Source organism: Centropristis striata, chromosome 3 (genome assembly GCF_030273125.1).
Source record: "Centropristis striata isolate RG_2023a ecotype Rhode Island chromosome 3, C.striata_1.0, whole genome shotgun sequence".
Lineage (NCBI taxonomy): Eukaryota > Metazoa > Chordata > Actinopteri > Perciformes > Serranidae > Centropristis > Centropristis striata.
Window position 1 is genome coordinate 27,290,371 of NC_081519.1, and position 12,263 is coordinate 27,302,633.

At 42.6% G+C, this 12,263-nt stretch overlaps 1 protein-coding gene across 2 annotated transcripts in view; it reads left to right on the forward strand.

Annotated features, from left to right (window-relative positions):
- The window catches only part of LOC131968891 (receptor-type tyrosine-protein phosphatase gamma-like), a 519,997-nt gene that overhangs the window by 396,703 nt on the left and 111,031 nt on the right, over positions 1–12,263 (forward strand). For both annotated transcript variants that reach the window (XM_059329944.1, XM_059329943.1), the window contains exon 7: positions 1,981–2,138. In XM_059329944.1, coding sequence (XP_059185927.1) covers positions 1,981–2,138 — 158 coding nt within the window. The remainder of the gene's footprint in view (positions 1–1,980; positions 2,139–12,263) is intronic.

The window sequence follows — 12,263 nt, forward strand, 5'->3', positions numbered from 1 at the left end:
CAGTGGATAAAATATAAATTTAATGCAGGTTTAAAGATTATGTTCAAGCCCCAGCACCAGGGTGGGAATTTGCCCCACATTCTGGCCTTGATGCCCTGTGAAAAAATGTTAAATTTACGGCCAAGGTGGCCTTTGCGCCCCTGTCAAAGTTCCAGTAAACACAACGCTAACCCGACCCACTCCCCGTCCTTCGAGACCTGTGCGCATCAACACATGGCTCATTTGAATATTCTAATGAGCCATGTGTTGATGCAGAGCACAGGTAAGCTAGCAACAAGCTGTTTTGATATGTTGTGACTGAAGTATGTGGTAGTTTGACAGAACTTAACATTTACGTCTTTATAGAAAGTACTATTGATAGGTAATTACCATTGTATTTGCCTATTTAAAGTCGACTCCTTAACGTTACATTTTTGCCTCATGAAAACTAGAGATAGCTAGCTAGTTGGGATAGCGCTAACGTCTTCCCTACCTCAGGGACAAGGGGTCGACATTTAGCTGATGTAAATTTCACCTCAGCAGGTTCCTTTTTTATGGCAGGAGGAGGCATTTCTCTTTCCTTACTCTTAGATGAGCTCAGGCAGGAGATTCATTTAGCCATCTTTTCAAAATATATGCATTTGCCGTCTTTTCAAAACAGGTTCATTTGTCATTTTCCAAAAAGGTCCTTTCTAATATATTTAATATATTGTGCATTAATGTTTCTTGGTGAATGAGAATGTTAAGGTATTAATCTGAAAGGTAAAAACAGCTTAATTTAACCAAACGGCCTTTATGCCCTGTCATGTGGCCTTTGTGCCCTTAAAATAAGTGTGAACAGGAAGGCCAAATGGCCTTGCCCCTAAAATGACGAAATTCCAAGCCTGCCCAGCACACCTGGTTACCATGTGCATTTGAGCCAAATAATGCAATGATAGTGATAAATAGACGGGATAGTGCTGTTGGTTAGTCACTGTGTTTGTCCATGGAACACTTTTGCTCATGGCCCCTCTAACAACACAAAGTTTCATTGAATTTAATGGATGTTGAGAATCACCTGATGATGATTAACCGACTGTTGCCAAATGTAAGACCTGAACTCAAGTCAAGGCTCTTTGAGACAAATTTGTGAATTGACTTGGCCCAAAGCTGTATTTGTAGTTTATTTCATTCGTATCTGACTGTTAGCATGCTATAATATAAACTATTGCCTCCACTCTTTCACTATTTCCACTGGCCTTTGACTATCTATCTGTGGCCCACACAGATGCAAATTCTTTGATTGGCAGTCATGGAGAAAGAAAGAAAAAGTTTCTATGACTTCCATTAGAAATACCTAAAGTCATAGTTCATTGCAAAAAACAGCGTGGGATCCTCTTTCTCACTATTCTACAAGTTTTTACTACATACAGATTTTTTTATTATTATTATTTCTACCGTAGAGCGCAAATTAACATCCATTCTGAGGTCAGAGGCAGCTCAAGGCCAGCCACTCACAGAACAGAAATAAAAAAGTTATACTGCAAATGGATTTGTCAGATGACTTTAATTGTTTTGTTTGAAATGCCCATTGCTTCTTTTGCTTGAAACCTCGTTTTTCACTTGATGAACACAGCCTTATTTTCTCCCTCAAAAGATTACAGCGTTCTTCATATCACTGATGATTTTTGTTTGGAGGACACATTGCTAGTCAATGAATAATTCCATTGTGTCAACATTTGGGCTTGGAGATGTGATGTTAAAGCGTTGATTGTATTGTGTATCTGCTCCAACCCCAAGAGAGATATAATTATAGGTGTTCAGTGCAATTATGTCTATCAATACGGGGAAATTGAATGGCACAGGCACAATGCAAATGAAATCAATAGCGTAAACTTAAAGGCTGTGGAACAGTAGCACATGGATGTGCTCCAGGGGAGCGTGCTCTCTGTAGTTTGCAGTGAAATAAAGAGTGTTGTGTAGATTATTCTGTATTGATCCGTCCTGACCTCTCTCATATAGAGAAAGAGACTGTCCTGGAGCCATTCGTGTTGAAGGACCTGCTGCCGTCTGCGCTGGGAAGTTACTATCGCTACACCGGCTCTCTGACCACACCACCCTGCAGTAAGGTGGTGGAGTGGATCATCTTCAGCAGACCTATCTATGTCTCCTACAAACAGGTGAGAAACACAAAACAAAGGTGCTGAATACTGCATTTGTATGAAAATATTTTCATATTTAGTCATTTGATCATGCGTGAGGTTAAATGTGTGTATTGTTAAAAGTACAGCCATATTTAGTGAAGGTGGGAATCAGCATGTCAGCACCACGATACGATTTTATATTATTGCGATTTAAGGATTTTGCAATATGGTGAGTATTGAGATACAATATATTGAGATTTAACTGTTTAACTGCATTTTCTGTCCACAAAATTCAATTCAATCAAGAATTGTTTTGTCAAAAAGAAAAAAAAACTGTCTATTCATCTCTCTTCAGTCTTTTTATTTCCCCACAATGAGAGTCAAACCCACAGACTGACCAACAAAGTATTCAGTCAAACTGAACTGAACTGATATCAAACATGTATGGACAACAGCAGTTGAAGCATTTTAACAATGCAAGTTGTAACTGTTCAAAATTAATTGTGCAACCCCTTCAGCAACTAGGAAATGAGGAATTAAGTTACTTCAAATTTGAATGAAACATTAGTAACGTTGTCTGTAAAGACCACAATTTTTTTTGTCTGCAATTTATTTTAAGTACCATAGAAATCACTTCATATTTTCCATTAAATAGGCTAAAAAAATATATCAATACTTGGCGGCCATGAATCGATATAATATCGGCACGCAAAATATCGCGATACTATGCTGTATAGATGTTTTCCCCCACCTCTAATATTTAGCCCTCTTACCCTGGAGTCATCACTGAATCATCATGCTACCTGGAGTATAAAACCATTTTAATTATTTTCTATATGCCATTGTTAAGGAGAAGTCACTCCAGTGCAACAAATGTCTATGAAACTTCAGTCATCACCAGATGTAGCGGGTGTCACTCTGTGTTGTGTTGAATTCTTTTTTGTTGATGACACCACCACGACAGGATAGATGAACCTTATTTATTGCCAGCTCCTTCTCTTGGCTCTGTCATAACCAAAGACTGTATATAAATAATGGACGTAGTCACCGTGACGTCACCTGTTGGTTTGTGGTCCGCTGGAAGTATCTAGTTCAGCGTTACACTCATCGCCATCTTGTTTCTGATACGGGGAGCAGACCATATCTGGACTGTGGAGGAGTGAGAGGGATCTGATCACTGACTACAGCCTCTCTACACCTCAACCTGACTGAGAAAAGCTGCTGCTAATTCATGTTAGCATTAACTGGAGCATTAAATTCCATGCTAATTTTGGCAAAAAATAAAAAACAAAATGTATGTTACTTACCTCAGAAAAATTAACAGCGACTCCTTGGAGTGTCTGTTAGTCCAATCAAACACTGAACAAGATATTTTTAATGAACAAAACGTTCCAATAAACGGTCATTAAGTGAAAATACAGTGTGTATATACAACGTTATATATAACTTTATTGACACATTGTCGTGGATACGCATTGTTGATTGTTCTGCTTCTCTCCTGATGACGGCTCGCCTTGTTATCAGATTGTCTTGAAGAAGATTTTGTACTAGTGATTGAGACCATAGTGTTGTCCTAAAAAAAATTCTGAGGTAATTAATCAAGTGAGAAGTTTTCTCATTTTGCACTGAAATGAATGGACAGAAATTTTTTGGAGCCAAACTTAGCGCCCCCTGCTGGAATTTTCGGTAGAATGCAGCTTAAGGCACTTCCTGGTTTGCCTCCATGCTCAGACACGGAGGTTGCCGCCTGGTAACAACAGTACTGTAGTGAACAAAACAGATCACCTCCTATTGTCACCACCTTCGCTCTCAAGGTCCAAAAAAAAGAGAGTAAAAATATTTAATATTTTCAATAAACAACAATAATTTTCATTCAGAACAGCATTGACATCCCTATAATTGTGTTCAACTTTCATACCAAAAGGAAATAAATCAAATAAAAATAAGGTAACCTGTAATACAGTAAAGTAGTGAACAATACAGATCACCTCCTATTGTCACCACCTGTCAACAATCAACAACTCACTTCACTCTTTCACTACACGATGAATGGCGACCTTTTTAACAATTCACCTTCACTCTACTTCAGTGTATCTGACTGATAGTTATGAGTATGGCATGAAAATAAATTACAGAATATGTAAAAATTGCAACATTAAACATTAAGACATCATTAAACATCACTTCTCTCAATACCAACGATGGTAAGGAACAAATACTATATACACAGTATTAAAGTGAAGTAAAATAAATAAAATAGTATAGCAGTGAAATACATACCTTTGCTCTCAAAACAAAGAGAGCGAACGCAATGCAGGAAAATAACTTCCGTCCACAATGGAAGATTCCATTTCTTCAACTTTTTTTTACAATGGCAAAATACTGATAGGTAATTACCTCTGCTTACATCAAAATGATACAGAAAATTATTTTGCCACAAATTAACAGCACAGTCCTTTGTAAAAAATAAAATATAAAAACCATAGCATTTTCCTCATTAACATCAAAATAAAAGTTTATGATCTACTGTAACAACATCTCTCTGCTACATGAAGGCTAGATATACAAGTTGCAACTGAAAAACCCCCACTGTTTAAACATTAGATAATTAAATCATGATCTGGAAATAATGAGATAAAAATGACTGGTAACAACAAAAGGTCTCCTTTTCTAGAAAGAACTTCACTTTTCTTTACACAGGTTGTGTTTTACCAGTGGTTCTGACTTTATCATGAACTGCATGAGTTATACTTCCAAGCATCTTGATGTGCTTTTGTGTTCAATTTTTCTCAAAAGTGATTAAGCATATTTTAAGTTATAGTGGGTCAAAGATGCAGCAACCACATCAGCTGACTGTGACTGGCTGAGACACACTTTGATGAAGCAAATGCAGTTGTATCTTAAAGTCTTAACACTTTCAGCACGAGAAAGATTCTAAAAAGTTTATTATTTATATAAAAGTTTTATTATTGCAAAACCATAGCCACTGAGTGACTGAACTCCTTTCATTCTATCTTGAGTTGTGTAAATGAAAGATAAGTAGTTGTGAAGAAATAAACAACTTTCACTCGTATAGTCATTTAAACTTTCAGTGCTAAACTTCTGAAAAGGCACTGTTGCTTGATCCATGAAAAATGCTTCGTGAACTCAACTCAAAGTTTTCCATCTGTTATCCATGCCTCTTAGTAGAACTGTTGTCCTACTTTTTGTTGCAATTGATGCCAAAGTCCATGTTGTCCACAAACTCTTGATCATAATACGGGCCTGCTGTGTGAAGGAGCTGTTTTTCTCAATTGTCTAAAGTTACTCACTCCAATTTGTCATATAACAGTTGATAATAATTGTCTCCAAACTTTAGCCAATGAGGATAAAACTTGATGAATTCAGACTCGAAATTTAATGTGGGGTTTAATTTATTTGAGGTTTTTTTTTCTACTTTAGTTAAGTAAAATTCAGCTATCAATGGGATTCAAAGTTTAAAAAATGTGCATCTCAAATTATCATGTCGCCACTGGCCAATTTGTTTAATCTGTTATTTTCATGGAACGTTTCATTCACTTTGAGCTAATCTTTTATATGACTGGGGAGTATTGAGCAGTCTCAGTGAGTGATTGGTTTTTCATGCAGTACGTTCCCCCGTCACATGGCAGCTGCATCAGCTCAGTCAGGACAGGAAACAGAAATGATTAGTTTGCGGCTCAAATATGCGTCTTCAGGTTTGCGTCTCTCATTCATTTGTCATGTGACAGAGAGGCTCAGCCACAAGGCTGTGGACTGAGCAGTAAAAACAGTGGTCCGAAAAGAAAATTTTAAATATTAGCATGGCCGCTAATCAGCTAGCTACTCTTTAAGCTAACGAGGCAACTGTTAGTAGGAGCATAATTAACAAGCTGTTGGTCAGTTATTAACTATCTTTGGGCTTGTTAGCAGCCGCTAGCTAGATGCAGTGCATACGGAAAGTATTCACAGCGCTTCACTTTTTCCACATTTCTTTATGTTACAGCCTTATTCCAAAATGGATTCAATTCATTTTTTTTCCTAAAAATTCTACACAAAATACCCCCATAATGTAGGGCTGCAACGATTCGTCGACGTTGTCGACAAAAATCAATAATAGAAATAGTCGACAATGAATTCCATTGTCGACTATTGTCACCAGACGTGTTTTTCCAACAGAGTGAGGCATCTCACTTCATTACAATCTCTGCTGAGCGGTAACGTACACAGAAATGATGGTGTCCAACACAGCTACGCGTACCAAAACTTAGAAAGTTTGGGAGCATTTTAGCCTGGATACGGCCAATAAAAAAATGACTTGCAAGGTTTGCAAAGCAGACCTTGCGTATCACGGCAGCACCTCGGCGATGCACAAGCATTTAAATAGAAAGCACGTCGGGCAGTTGAACCAAACGGAGTCTGACTCGCCTCGGTAAGATTCAAGTAACATTCAGCCGATACGTTTTGTTTATTAGCGCATTTTTTCGCTTTAAAAGAGAGCTTTAACGTTATGTCTGACGAACGTATTATAAATTAAATGAATGCAGTCTGAAGCAGAGAGCCACCATGGAGCCTTTCTGCAGAAGAAGCAGATGTGCAGCACCTACAGGCTCCTCACTGAGTCAGTACTGGTGCTGGTCTGTGATATGAGGTTCCAACAGGTGAGCCCAGTTCAACCCAGACTACATCCAGAACCAGTTCCACCCACTTGATGGACTAGTCGGTGACTAGTCGACTATTAAAATAGTTGTTAGTTACAGCCCTACCATAATGACAACTTTAAAAAAGTTTTTTTTAAATGTTTGCAAATTTATTAGAAATAAAGAACGAAAATATAATATGTACATAAGTATTCACAGCCTTTGCTCAATACTTTGTTGTGGCACCTTTGGCAGCAATTACAGCCTCAAGTCTTTTGGAATATGAAGCCACAAGTTTGGCACACCTATCTTTGGCTAGTTTCGCCCATTCCTCCTTACAAAACCTCTCGAGCTCCATCAGGTTGGATGGGGAGCGTCGGTGCACAGCCATTTTCAGATCCTTCCACAGATGTTCAATGGGATTCAAGTCTGGCTGGGCCATTCTTGGACATTAACAGAGTTGTCCTGAAGCCACTCCTTTGATACCTTGGCTGTGTGCTTGGGGTCGTTGTCCTGTTGAAAGATGAACCGTCGCCCCAGTCTGAGGTCAAGAGTGCTCTGGAGCAGGTTTTCTTCCAGGATGTCTCTGTACATTGCTGCATTCATCTTTCCCTCAATCCTGACTAGTCTCCCAGTTCCTGCCACTGAAAAACATCCCCACAGCATGATGCTGCCACCACCATGCTTCACTGTAGGGATGGTGTTGGCCAGCTGATGAGCGGTGCCTGGTTTCCTCCAAACATAACGCTTGGCATTCACGCCAAAGAGTTCACGCCAAAGAGTTCGATCTTTGTGCCATGTGCATCTGTGCCATGTGCCTTTTACTAAGGAGTGGCTTCCGTCTGGCCACTCTGCCATACAGGCCTGATTTGTGGAGTGCTGCAGCGATGGTCGTCCTTCTGGAAGGTTCTCCTCTCTCCACAGAGGAATGCTGGAGCTCTGCCAGAGTGACCATCGGGTTATTGGTCACCTCCCTAGCTAAAGCCCTTCTCCCTCGATCACTCAGTTTAAAGGGACGGCCATCTCTAGGAAGAGTCCTGGTGGTTCCAAACTTCTTCCATTTACGGATGATGGAGGCCACAGTGCTCATTGTGAATTATTAAGCCTGAAAGGATGAATTTTTGATCTTCCATCCATCCAGCCAGCCAGTCAGCTGGCTAAATAGACTAGATTCTAGACATCCTTCTCCCCAGCCAAATCTTCTAGGTCCTCCTGGAGGACTCTGATGTTCCCAGATGGTCTGATCATAGATGAGATACATAATCCCTTCAGCGTGGCATTTTACCAGTTGTATGTGGATATCTCTCTAGGTCGTCCTCAGACGAGCCTTCCATCTTTGCTTCCAGTCATCCCAATTCTCCATACATCTGGCCAGTTCATCAGTACTTTGTGCTCCTGCATCGTCCTTAGTCCTTGAGTACGTCCACATATGTTGGTGTGGGACGTCCCACAGACCGGCGCCCGTGCGTTGGTTCTCACAGCACAAGTTTGCTGGCCGACAGTTCTTGGTGCCTTTGGCAGTGTCCTGCTAGTCTCATTCTCCTAGCTGTTATTTTCTGGCTCAACCTTGGAATGCCCTCATATAGAGTCTTGTTGGTAACATGTGTACCCTTACTGATGTTGAATACTGCACGCAGCATTCTGGTGTAGCACCCGTCTAGGTACTTCTGCGAGGTTGGCTTCAGGGTCCAGCATTCACTGCCATATAGGAGAACAGACTCCACAGTTGCACAGAAGAAGCTAAGTTTGATTTTACGGGGGAGGTTGGAATTCCATACACTGCTCATGCCATTCAGGGCCCTCCATGCAAGTGCCTTCCTCACTTTCAGGTCTTGCTCTGTTGAATTGACCCATGAGCCCAGGAGCACCAGATTGCATGTGCTAAACCATAACCTTTAAACGGGTAAATGATCTCTGCCATCGGGCGAGGATTTTTAGAGATTCTACTAGTTTTCCTGACCTGCTCTGCCGCCCGCCTCACTTGACAGCGTGGGAAATACCTGTCAGCTGTCAGTTTTCAACCTACTGTGTCTGGATCTCCCTCCAAAAACCGGAATCTACTGAGCCGATCTCACCGCAGCGGGCCTGACTCAGGCCCCTGCCGGTAAGTTTCCTATCCAGCTTACCTTATCCACTTTCTGAGTTGATTTCTCCGCTTTTCGGGCTCCTACACGGAGCCCTGGTGTGTAAGTCCCCGCTCGGGCGCCCTGCACTCTTCAACAAAATTCCTGCCAAACTCCACCACCGTCTGTCCGCGTCTTGCTGGCTGTGTGTTTCTTTCTGTTTTCAGCTCCAATCATAGCTCCGTCTGAAAAAATGGAAAGAGCCGAGGCCGTGGAGCTGAAGTCCGAACTCAGGTCCATACATCAGCTCATTGAGGAACTCCTCCAGCGGCAGTCGGACCTGTGTTCTCGGCTGGCGCGCCTCGAGCCCCCGGTCGACCAGCCGCCTTGGTCCGCTGCTTCATCCGCTCCTCCTCTTGATGTCCCCGACCCGTCTTCACCTCAGTCCCCCACCTGGACCACGGTAGTAAAAGGCACCAAGCGTCTCTCTTTTCCCCTCTACGACCCGCCTGATGCCGACATCCTGTTCAGTAACTTTTTCACCCCGCTCGCCGAGCCTGAGACGCCCGATCCCGCCCCCCCTCAGCTGGCTCACACAACGTCCATGGCCCAACCTGCGTCGAGGAAGCGCCATGCACCTGTCCCTTCCTCCTCTCCCTCGGGCTCCCCTTCCCCGACGGCCCCCGGCAGCAAACAACCTCGTTTATCACCTGCTGACTCGGAGCCCTCCGTGTCAGCACCGGGGTCTCCTGCTCCCTCACGAAAGTCACCTGTTGCTGTGCAGGTTTCAGACCCGGTGCGCAATTACGCAGCCTCGTCAACCGCGACCAGCTCACTTCCTATTGGTCAACACCTGAAATCAAAGCTTACCGTTTACAATGATAACCTCCATACAGACCGCCCAGAGATCTTAATTGTAGGTGATTCCATTGTAAGATTTGTAAAGCTCCCTGGTGCAATTACCTATTGTCTCTCTGGAGGTAAAACAACTGATTTTATTGAACTGATCCCAACCCTCCTGGACATTCACCCCTCTGTTCACACCATAATTTCGCACTCTGGCACAAATGACGTCATGTCCAGGCACTCAACCAAACTTCACTATGACCTTGAGTCTCTTGCCACAACAGTTGAAAGCCTGGGAAGGAGGTTTATTCTATCTGGTCCCACCCCCACCTTCAAAAAGCTCTGAGCGTTTTAGCCGTCTTTTTAGTCTACACCGATGGATGGAAAATTTTACCACTGCTACTGGGCTTGGTTTTATCAGTCATTTTGACTCCTTTTGGACTAGGTGGGAACTGTTCAGGCATGATGGACTGCATCTTAACAGGAAAGGAACTGGTATTCTGACCCAAAACCTCATCAACTTCATTGCTTTTAACACCAATTGATGGTCCTTCCAGCAGGACCCTGCCCAGACCACTGGCTCCATCCCACATAGCCTTGTCTCCGTCGATGTGGGTCCTGATGAAGCTTATGCTGTTCCATACACTGCTTTTATGACAACAAACATACACGCTGCTGCTCTGCCTTATCCCATTCCTGTCCATACTACCAACAGACTCCTTCCCACCCCAGCCATCAGAGGCAGAAATAACTCTGTGCTAACTAGCCTAGCTGAGACATCTATCAATAATCCCGGTGAAAGCAACGTTGCCATGGGGCTGCTTAATGTCCGCTCACTTACAGGCAAAGGGCACCTCATCCTTGATTCAGTAAAAGACCATAAACTTGGCTTTCTCTGCTTGACTGAGACGTGGCAACAGCCTAATGATCACAATGAACTCAACCTGTGTATCCCACCAGGCTTTATATATACCTGCCAAGCACGTGCTTCTGGACGCGGGGGAGGTCTGGCAATATTATATAAAGATAAATACAAGGTTTCCTCTCTCCCTGCCACCTCTCACACATCATTTGAATCTACTGCATTAAAAATCCACGGAACCACACCCACTATTTTAGCTGCCATTTACCGTCCACCTAAAAATAATTCTGGTTTTATAAAGGAATTTTCTGACTTTGTTGCCACTTTGTCCTCTCTGTCACCCAATATCATATTGCTAGGGGACTTCAATATTCACATGGACAACATAGACAGCTCTCTCACAAAAGACTTCACATCCTGCCTGGACAGCTTTGGTCTACATCAGTTTGTCAACACTCCCACCCACTCAAGAGGACATATTCTGGATCTCATCTGTTGCACTGGCATATCACCACTGAAATATATAATATCAAACTTTCCCCTGTCAGATCACAAGCTTGTGTCATTTACCGTTAAACTACTGTTATCCAAAATAAGAACACCACGCTATATTACATTCAGAAACGTCAAGAGCATCAATCCATCAACTTTCTCTGCTGCAGTAAATTCCCTCCCAACCACCGACCACTTAACCACACCCAAGGATCTGATATTCCACTATAACTATGAACTTAACAACCTCCTGGATACACTGGCGCCATTAAAAACACGGTCTGTCACCTTCACACGCTCTGCACCCTGGTACACCCCACAACTCCGTAAACTCAAAACTGAAGGACGCCGACTAGAACGCCTCGCAAGAAAATCCGGTCTCACTGTTCACCATAACATGTACCACAACCATCTGCTCAAATATAAAGATTACATTGCCAAAGCCAAAACAGATTACTACACCTCTGTCATCGGGACTGCTGAAGGAAACACACGCACTCTGTTCACCACACTCAACAATATGCTACGGCCCCCAGACACTCTTGCCCCTCACATGTACTCTACTACCCTCTGCAATAAATGTATGGACTTTTTCAATGACAAAATTGTCAGCATTCATAAACAACTACCTCCTCCATGCACACGCACCGACTGCATCAACTGCTTCTCCCCTGCTCCACCTTTCATACCCCCATTATCCAATTTTGATCTCCCAACCCCCACAGAATTAACCACCATCATACAGAAATCCAAGTCCTCCACCTGTAGTCTTGACCCTCTGCCTACTAACCTGGTTAAACTCTGTCTCCCTTCTCTTTTCCCACTCATTACTGACATCATACACTCCTCCCTCTCCTCTGGCTTCATTCTGGCCCCCCTCAAAACAGCAATAATCACTCCAATACTCAAAAAACCTGGCCTGGACCCCAATGACCTTAATAATTTCCGACCAATATCACACCTTCCCTTTCTGTCCAAAATTCTAGAGAAAATTGTTGCTACACAGGTTCATAATCATCTCACCCACAATTCCCTCTATGAAAAGTTTCAATCTGGTTTCCGTCCTCATCACAGCACTGAAACAGCCCTGGCAAAGATCACCAATGACCTTCTCACAGCAGCAGATTCCGGACATCTCTCCATACTCATCCGCCTTGACCTCACTGCAGCTTTTGATACAATCTCACAGAGAATCCTCCTCAACCGCCTAAACTCCATCGGTCTTACTCTCACCACTCTGTCCTGGTTCACCTCCTACCTC